This window comes from Poecilia formosa, unplaced genomic scaffold (genome assembly GCF_000485575.1).
Source record: "Poecilia formosa unplaced genomic scaffold, Poecilia_formosa-5.1.2 Scaffold41, whole genome shotgun sequence".
Classification (NCBI taxonomy): domain Eukaryota; kingdom Metazoa; phylum Chordata; class Actinopteri; order Cyprinodontiformes; family Poeciliidae; genus Poecilia; species Poecilia formosa.
Window position 1 is genome coordinate 2986124 of NW_006799980.1, and position 10103 is coordinate 2996226.

At 41.6% G+C, this 10103-nt stretch overlaps 1 protein-coding gene across 1 annotated transcript; it reads right to left on the bottom strand.

Annotated features, from left to right (window-relative positions):
- Window positions 1-5367: 5367 nt before the first annotated feature.
- LOC103137593 (vegetative cell wall protein gp1-like) lies at window positions 5368-8596 on the bottom strand. Its single transcript, XM_007551401.2, has 2 exons — window positions 7656-8596; window positions 5368-7152 (listed from the first exon to the last, which is right to left on the bottom strand). The coding sequence occupies exon 2, from the start codon at window positions 7144-7146 to the stop codon at window positions 5929-5931; it is 1218 nt and encodes a 405-aa protein (XP_007551463.1). The 5' UTR covers window positions 7147-7152; window positions 7656-8596; the 3' UTR covers window positions 5368-5928.
- Window positions 8597-10103: the final 1507 nt, after the last annotated feature.

Here is a 10103-nt window from a genome sequence, read left to right on the forward strand (position 1 = left end):
GGAACTTTTGTTTTTCCACTGAAAGCTCTGGTTTGCACAATAAATGCCATGTGGGTGAAATTTTATGGATGATACTCTGTCCCATTCGCCTGAAGGCAGCACAGAGCTGCACCACCAGAAAACGACAAACACTGAAGAGAAGAGCTATGATTAATGTAGTTACAGTTCTATCCATGTTTTAATGTTGCAGAGCTCATTCGTTCAAAGTTTAAACTGGCATTGTTGGACATCTTTTATCTGGTCATTTTGTGTAATTAACAAATAGAAGATGGCACAGAACAAGAATATTTTTTCCACTCTGATTGGCTGCTGTTAGACCTACCGATTTTAAGTTGAATATTCATTGCATTTTTCGTAGAGATCTGTGAAAATAATTTCTATTCCCATGGCTTTTTTGTTCTCTGGGAAGTTATTTTGATGATAAATACAGAAACGAGCATAAAAATCAAAACATCTACAATAGTGATAGTAATATTAATAATCAGTGCAAAGTAGCCTACAAATACTTTGGTGGGGGGCGGTGAGGGACCTGGATAAAGGCTAGGGGGGCGCTGGGCCAAAAAAGGTTGAGAAACACTGATCTAGATAGACGGATAGATAGACCTATGTTTTATTATATTGTATACATACAGAAATGGCATGTATACCACTTTCAAATTACTCAGTTTGGGCAATTTCATTACCTTCTGAGACCTGTTCAATTTCAGGGCTACGGCGCTTCTCTTTCTAGACAAGTGAGAGCATGTCATGATCCGTGTTTCTGTGTGTTTATTTTTGAGTTATTTCTGTGTTTATTGTTACCCTGTTCCCTGAGTCTCTGTCTCTGCGTCTTTCCCGTTGATTGTTCCCAGGTGTGTCTCGTTCGTGTATTTATGTCCACCTGTTGTCTCCGTCTCCAGCCACCTCCGTCCGCCCGTCTCCAGTCGAAACAGTTCCCATGGTGATGGGGTTTCAGGCGGCCAGACTAGCCCCAGGACGACAGGTGGAACGGCTAGTGGCGTGGCCTGCTCCAGAGTTTTCTGCGTCCGCTGCATGTGAGCAGCCCCCAGAGTTTCCTGCATTTGCTGCACGTGAGCAGCCCCCAGAGTTTCCTGCGTCCGCTGCATGTGAGCAGCCCCCAGAGTTTCCTGCATTCGCTGCATGTGAGCAGCCCCAGAGTTTCCTGCGTCCGCTGCCGGTGTGCAGTCCCCCGAGCCAGAGACTCCTAGTGCTCCTCCAGAGACTCCAGCCGGCCTTCCAGAGCCTCCAGCCGGCCCTCCTGCCGGCCCTCCAGAGCCTCCTCGTCTGAGCTTCCTGCGCCGGCGGAGACCGCCGGACCCGCCTCCTCGTCTGTGCCCACCGCAGCTCCAACTCCGCCTCCGACGTCGCTGCCCTCCGGATCTCCCACGGGAGCTCCACCTCCTGTGCCGTGGTCGGCCCCCGGACTGTTTCCTGTGTCCGAGTTCCTGTTTGGGTTTAGTTTTTGATTTCTGGACTCTAGCCCTCCTGCCGTCGCCCCTCCGCCCACCCTGTTGTTTTTGGGTTTTTTTGGGACTGTTTTCTTTTGGGCGTCTGGTAGCCGCCCTTGAGGAGGGGGTACTGTAATGATCCGTGTTTCTGTGTGTTTATTTTTGAGTTATTTCTGTGTTTATTGTTATCCTGTTCCCTGAGTCTCTGTCTCTGCATCTTCCCCGTTGATTGTTCCCAGGTGTGTCTCGTTCCCTTGATTACCCCGCGTGTATTTATGTCCACCTGTTGTCTCTGTCTCTTGTCGGGTCCTTGTCTTACGTTTGTCTTAGTTCGTGTCATGCTTTCCAGTAGAACTGTACATTCCTGGTTTGCTAAGCTCTAGTTTCACGTTGTCAGTTGCTGCCGGTTGTTAGCTGTGTGCTAAATGTTCCTGCCGTCCTGCCTGACTTGGACAATGTTGAGCTACATTCATCATTAAATTTATCCTCTTCATCACAACCTGGGTCTACCTGCATCTCTCCTCACCACCAACCAACACCAATCGTGACAGAGCAAAGGTCATTTAGAGCAAGCTCTTCTCATGCCAGTTTGAAATGTGATGTTACTCCTAATTCCTGGTTGGAACAAAGCCTCTATTTTTTTACCAGAGTTCAACCAAAAGTTAAACTGTCTTAAACCTATTTTATTTCCCTGCTGGTCAATTCCTACATATACAGATCAGTGCAGTAATTTTAAATTGACATGACGCCTGGTACGCAAAGTGGTTCAGAACTTCTGCATCCTCTTAGACGGAAGCACAGATTTTAAGAATAAAACTCGTATAGAATATACCTGAGCATTTTCAATATAAACACATTAATTCTAAACATTTTCTAATTAATGTTATGCTAGTTTTGATTATATTTAACTGATATTACGTTTGGCCTAGGTTAGAGACTCCATGTAGTTAATATAAAACTAATTAGACTACTTCAAGTCATGTTAATTTTAACTAAATTGTATTCTACTAATTAAATTGCAATTATTGTTAGTATTGTGTTATTTTGTTTGTCCTTAAGTTTTAATGTTTCTCTGAGGGAGATGACTTGAGATGTCTCCTCGCTGCCTGCTCATTTGAGACAGGCCTGTGTGACAGTTAATTTATGACATGGTTCCTCCCTGATAACAGACATTCTTTTCTGCAGGGCTAACTTAAAGCCCTCTAAGATGCTATCCAAAAGAATCTTACTCAATCCACTATTTTCACATGTAAGATTTAACTGTATTAAACACTAAGAATATTTATTTTCCTCAACACACCTTAACTCCTCCAATACAATTAAGGTCAAAACGGTGAATAAAAAAAACAGTGTGTGCTCATCAGCATTAAACAATAAATGGTTTGACATTCTGAATCATATTTTGAGTTTCAGTTTTAACTCTGCTTGGTCTGCTTTTTGACTGATGTGCAGCTCTTTCAAAATCAAAACAAACAAAACATTTGATTCAATTTACCTCCCTCTGATCAAACTTGTTCAGACAAATGGAAATAACAAAGTTAATTTCAAAGACAACTTTTTAGTTGTATGTTGTCCTTGTCTCTTGCTGTGCATCTGATCAGACATTCTTCTGACACTTGAAGACTTTGTGATCCAGGAGTGTAATAACCTCTGAAAAATGCTCTTTTGATTTGTGCAGTTATCAAGATAAAACAAAAGGGTTCTATTCACAACGGCTTTCGAACAGTGGCCTTGAATGTAACATTAAGAATATTAGGTATCTACAAAGAGTCAGCTCAGGGAGTTTTAGAGTTTCTTTTGGGAATATCATACTGATGAAGAGAAACTGCTTGTATTTGGTGATTCAACAACACGATGATCTGGTAAGCAGAGCTTTCTATGTTACAGAGAATCAAAAGTAAAAAATATAATTTACCTTCAAGAGGTAGTCAGTAGCTAATGCGCCTGCTTTCCCAGTGCTGTGCTATCTGTTAGCATGGGGTGAAAGTGAAACCTCGTATCTTAGAGGTCCACGGTTCTTCCTGTTTGCCTCTGAAAGTTGCAACACTGTGGGAGTGTCCTGTGTTCCTATAGACTGACATCTATACAAAGCAGAAACATGACTCACTGAAACAGGAAGGGTGTGTCGAAGAGTTGTCCTTGTTGGGTTTCTGGAGACTGATTACAATTGCTTTGAGTAATACGTTTTAATGTTTTATTTATTTTTAATAAATTAAGGAAAACAGACTAACGATTTTGCACAATGTGAATATTATTGTGGTCCACCAGATGGAAGTGCTGTTTGTAAAGATAACGACTCAATTCTTCCACCCAAGGAAGCCGGGCATGGGGGTGTTGGTTGGATTCAACAGAAGGGAGGGGCGGAGGCGCTCATGCTGCACCCCACAAGATACTGCCCTCGGGGGTTGCCCATGTCGCCCATATCAGAAACCGCCACTGCAGCTGTAAAGCATAACATCACTGAAAGCTGATGTTCACCTTAGACAAACTATTCAATCTGGGAGGCATTTTCAGAAAAGAATGAGAAACACATAAAACAGACAGATTTTGAGACGATTCAACTTTTTTGTTTGTAACGACTCCAGCAATAAAATAAGAACTATTAGTTTTAGAGAAGATGACTATTCAGCACATAGTAAAGTACAGTTCTTTTTTACTGACATGATATAAAAAAATATATATATAATGTTATAAAACAGCAGATAATTATATGGAAGTCATTGGTGCAGGTCAAAAAATTATTGCATTTTTTAAATTAATTTATTTTTCCATTATACATCACAGTACAAGATACATAGTAACAGTACATTAGTGAAAAAGAAAATAAGTACTTTGGGTTAGTGACGGAACATGCATGACCGTGTGTGTGTATGTGTGTTTATGCGTGTGTGTGTGTAAGCAATGATAGTGAACTCAATGAAATTGTAAAATTCGGCTCCCATTTAAAGCAGAACTTACAAATACACACAAGGGGGTTACGTCACAGGCATCAGGCAAAATATGTTACACCAGTTAAATGGAGAAGTAAATAAATAGCCAAACACTCAAATATGAAATTATGTTGACCTTTTGCAACCATGATTTATTACAAAAAAACACGAACTAAGAAAATAATAATAGTTATCCTAATAAATCAGTAACCAAAACTCTCTCAAAATAAGTTTAGGATAGGTTTAATCCACTTAGTTCATGTTAGTAAAGAAACTCAAATGGTTAAATGTCCAAATCTTCTTGATCCTTTTTAATACGAATATTGTCCAGAAACGAGTTCCATATCATGGGAGAATTTCTCTTTTTTTAATTCAAAGTCTCAATCCAAAACGAAAAATCCCAAGCGTCAAAAACCTCCTCCCAAAAAATGAGAAAAAGGAATGGTACCACCAAAAATCCCCAAAAAGAAACGTAAAGTCCAGATCTCACCGGGAATGTCTTTCTTCCCGCCACCCCTCCGGTGGCGTCCTCTCGCTCCGTCGGCGTCCTCTGGACAATTGGCGTCCTCCTGCACCTGGCGGAGTTTCCTGTGCACAAGCTCCAATCCAGCTCCTAAAGCGCACGATCCGCGGCGCTGGGGCGAACTTTCATCTTCCGTTTTACCTCCTTTCTTTGATTTATTATTTGTTCTAAACGTTCAATTAATTCAAGTTTCCCGCTGCACGGATCTGACGGTGAGCATCTTCCCCTCTGATTGCGCCGCCGCGAGCCGATGCACACGCCCCTTTTTATACACTAAATCTCAGCCACACCTAAAAATCAGCATGACAATGCCCAAAAATCAGTTTTAAAAGTGGAAACTCTGAATAATTTTACAAAGAAATAACAGCAACTGTTATACCAATCAGATGATACATGGTTATGGTTATGTTACAAAATAACACTGACATCATCAGAGGATTAAGAAATTAAAATAATTGAATAGTAATAATAATAATGATAATAAAATCAGTAAATTATCTGGAAAAGACAATAGAATATAGACATATAATGCATCAACTAATAGAGTTAAAAAGTTATTTCTACTAGGTTGAGTTTGTTAGATTATATCCAGAACTACATAGAATGGGAGAGGGAGGGTTGCTCTGTGAGGCAGAAGATCAGAAGCTTGGAAACTGAAGCTCCTAGGAGGAGCTGCTTCTCGAAGACGGTGCTACCAACTTCACCAACAGGCGTTTTGCACCACTAAATGGTTGCCACGAGAGACTAAAGGATTTCTCAAACATGAATGAAAGAATCAAGGCAACACTCCAAGTATTTTTTTTAGGAGAAAATAACATTAAAAAACATTATAATGTGATGTAAAGCTAAAAATAGTTAATTTTACATAACACTGCCGCTTTGATATAACAGAGGCAAGACACTTAAATTCAAGTTATCAACCGATTCTGTGCATGAATGTGTAAATGTGAACATAAGTGTAACTCTGTAAAAGTGCATCAAGGGACTGATATGCAAGTTGTGTCCATTTAGTATTTTGGACTTCAACTTACTGAAAACCAAGGTTGTTGACTGGATAATGTGTCACAACTGTGGTGTTTTGTACAGTAATGTTCATTACAGTAGAGCCAGACATTGATGCAACATTGCCAGGGTTAAGGAGCTGGGCTGGAACTGAAGCAGGGAAAAGGTGAGGGACCGTAGAGATGTACCCTGACATGGGGGGGTGGATGCGTGGGGCTGGCACAGCAGTTGTAGGGTTAGACCTTTGAATGGCAGGAGGAACAGTGGGTGTTGTGGGTATGAAAGATGGTGTTGGGAAAGGCAGAGGTGCTGGAGGCCTGAACTGTGGTGTCTGAGGAGGCAAAGGTGTTGGAGGTTTGTATTGTTGTGTTTGGGGAGGCAAAGGTATTGGAGGTCTGAACTGTGGTGTCTGGGAAGGCAGAGGTGCTGGAGGCCTGAACTGTGATGTCTGGGGAGGCAAAGGTGTTGGAGGTCTGAACTGTGGTGTTTGGGGAGGCAAAGGTATTGGAGATCTGTATTGTTGTGTTTGGGGAGGCAAAGGTACTGGAGGTCTGAATTGTTGTGTTTGGGGAGGCAAAGGTGCTGGAGGTCTGAATTGTTGTGTTTCGGGAGGCAAAGGTGCTGTGGTTCTGAATTGCGGTGCTTGGAGAGGATAAGGTGCTGTGTGTCTGAACTGTGGTGTTTGGAGAGGATAAGGTGCTGTGGGGCTGAATGGTGGTGACGGAGGAGATATTGGTACTGCAGGATGTGGCTGACCAACAGGGGAAAACACTGATGTTGCATGCCAGGGCTCTGGCATTGGGAATGGCAATGGAGATGTCTGTGCAGGGCCATTACCTTCGTTAACACTCTCTTTGCTTGAGCAGAGTGAAATTAGCATATCCCTCTGCTCAATCTGCAGTGCTCCTGACAGGACCTGGAAATTATCATCTAGTTTATCATTCATCTTACTAAACTTATCCTCATTAGAGCCAGCCTTAATGAAGCCTTCAATAGAATTGGATTTGTGGAATTTTGTCATTAGTTGCTCTGCAGACACCAGTGTAATGCAGAGTTCATCCAGAGCTTGTTGAACTGTAGAAGAGATTTGACCATGTCCCTTTTCTTTAATGGCTTTAGCAAGTCTCTCCAGGGTTCGAACTCTTTGGGCGATTCGTTGACAGCGATTTTTGTTGGCCTTCGCATTATCAGCCCTATGGTAGATGGCTGTGCATAGGCCAAAGATACGTTCTAGAGTGTCCATTATTTCCTGTTAAGACAGACAGACAACAGGCATAGATGTAATTATGTCATAACTTAAGATGTAGTTTATATCTTGCTAGTTAAATAAACTGGGGAGAAACAAACTAGATAGCAGTCAACTGGCAGTTTGGTATGCAGCTTAGCCAAATAACCTTAACCATAGTCCAATCAAATTTCATTACATGGATTGTGAAGTCATATGTTCAGGATAAATTGGTCTCCAACATTGAAGGTATAAAAATTGGTTCAGACTTAAAAAGCTTTATTTTTCTTTAGTTTATTTTTTTTATAAACTTGTATTGACAAATGAGATTCAGATATAGATACTTTAAAATATATTAATAAAAACACAGACATCACTTGTAAATATACCAGATTATAACCCAAGGCAAATTTGGTAGTTGACGTCAACGCATGACATATTTACATAAGGCAACAGGTACAACAAGACTCCACTGAAAAGTGGATACACAAAAATTCAACACTTATCCATCCACTGATTCTCTTTACCTACTTATTTTGCTGGGCTATGGAGGGGTGCTGCTTGTCTGCAGCGGTGGGTGAGAGGCAGGGCACACCCTGAGCAGGTCACCTGTCCAAAGATCAAAATAAAACAATAAAACACATGGGGATACATGTAGTTTTGTAATGTGAAGGAAAGGATAAACGTAAGAGTAACAGCATTGAACATGACTGATGTCAATAGAGATTGCATATATTAAGCCATATCTCCAATTGTTTTAATGTAAAACACAAAAAGTAGTTCTTCCATAATTCAACTTTTAAGGAAAACACTTTTTGGCAACAGAAGGTTGCTTGTGAAGTTGACCTCAAATCCCTCTTTGCTAAGGATTTTGTTCTGAATGTTTTTGTTCTAGTCATTCATACTGACCTATGAGAAGTGCTTTACAAATTCACCCAATTGCACTCAATAATGTGCATAAATTCATATTCAAACACACATATAGGCAGGCAGACTTGGGATATTATGTAAGTACTTTTGGTGACTTCTTGTATTATAATTTATCCTTGAAATGGAAGCTTTAAAGTGTAAATTCAAGCTGGGAAGACTCCAATCTACTCGCCGGCCTCTTCCATTATCACAAGCACCGGAGCGCAAGCCACTCAAGCCAATCACCACACAAGAGTTCCTTCAAAAGCACCAACAAAGATGGGGTCTCCAGCCTTTCAGCCGCGCTTTGACCCACCTCCTCCCCATCTCTACCTCCATCCGGATGAGCACCTCCGTGTTCCCTCCTTCCTAGGCTCTTCTCCACCACCAGTGTCCGGACCTGGGGGAGAAGACTACCCTGAGCTCCGGCCTGAGCCGATCATCAAATCGCTTGATGATGCTCAGCACGAACTTCTTCAGCCGGGCCTGAGCGCCAAAAAAGAACACAGTCTAATAAATCTTTCTAATTGATGTTTTTTCTCTGTGCAAAAGTTTTGCAAACAGCTGTTGAATAAATTGGACATAATGTAACAGAGCTACTCCAACATGCCAGGGGCGCTGCCAGGAATCTTAGGCCTCATGACAAAAAAATTAGATTGGGCCCTCCTGCACCCTGCACAGCTGCTGTTACAATTTCTTGAGTCTATAATGTGACCCATAAAAAGCATCACAATTGTAAAGGCTTGCAACTGCCTTGCTTTCTTTGGTCCAATNTTTCTGTTGTCCTTCCATGGAAGCGGGCAGCTTTCAAACGGAAATAAAACACTTTTTAATATAAGTTGCTGCTTTGGCATGATCACAGAACTGCCAAAACATATGTACAAAAATACCAGACAAAGTGAATCACAGCACCGTCATCAGCCAGTGTAACGCTGAACTGATGCCGTAGCAGGAGAACGGAACTGTGCCAAGAAGCTACAAACACTGAATAGAAGGAGAGCTGCCATCGATACCGTTGCAGCCAAACATGTTTTAATGTTGCACAATACAATTTTAACAAGTTGCTCAAAGTCTAAACTGGTATTGTGCATTTAAGTGTAACACGGGGGAAAGAACCCGGATCGTGACTGAGGACGTGGCCCTAAAGCCAACTGGTAGACCACTGAAATATCAAGTGGTCTAGAGTTTCCCAATTAATTGTACCCAGGTAGGTGTCTGGCTGAGAATAAGGAAACAGAAATAGTATACAAAATATATTTTATTTATACATTCTTTTACAGTTTTAAAAATAGAAATTCTAATTTAAAACTCAATAAGGCTCAAAAACCCAGGACAAGACTAGAAGCAATTGGAACCAAAAACAAATGCAAACCAAATTAGTAGAAACACAAAATAACACAAAATGTTAGACAAAAGAAAAACAAACCCCACATTGCCCCAACCCAGTCCTAAGGCTTTGCCCAACAAGCTAATAAAAAATAAGGAGCTATGCTGTTCTGGTTCTGCACCGTTTGTGGGAGCATAATAGACAACAGCAGCAATCGGCAATACCAAAAGAAAACAATGATGTATCTGCCGACAATAATACAGACAGGTAAAGTAGTGACATCAAATATCCATTTATCCTACCAGTATCAAATGTCCACGATCCAAACACTCACAGCACGGCACCAGCGCTCATCTGACTGAGAGCCAACTCAACAACGGATCCAACAAACGCACACACAGATTGGCGTGCACACCCGGTGCCTATATACGCTAATGAGCCCGACAAGGCTGTGAATGGAAGTAAAGGTGGGGAACGGGGCCTAGATGTGTTCAAGGGCCCAAACCGGTTGGGAATTTACCACTGGATGTAAACTATGTTTTCCAGTAAAACCACCCGGTTACATAAGGTGTAAAGTTTACGACCAAACGCCCCCCAAAGTAATTCCAGCGCCCCCCTTTTGTAAAAATTTCCGCCAGCGCCCCCTGCCGTCCTCTGAACACCTCCCGGGGCCCGGTACTGCCCACGTTGAGAACCGCTAATATACACTGCTCAAAAAAATAAAGGGAACACTCAAATA

Coding starts and splice junctions, on each gene's coding strand:
- LOC103137593 (XM_007551401.2), bottom strand. CDS start 7,146: ATGGACACTCTAGAACGTATCTTTGGCCTATGCACAGCCATCTACCAT.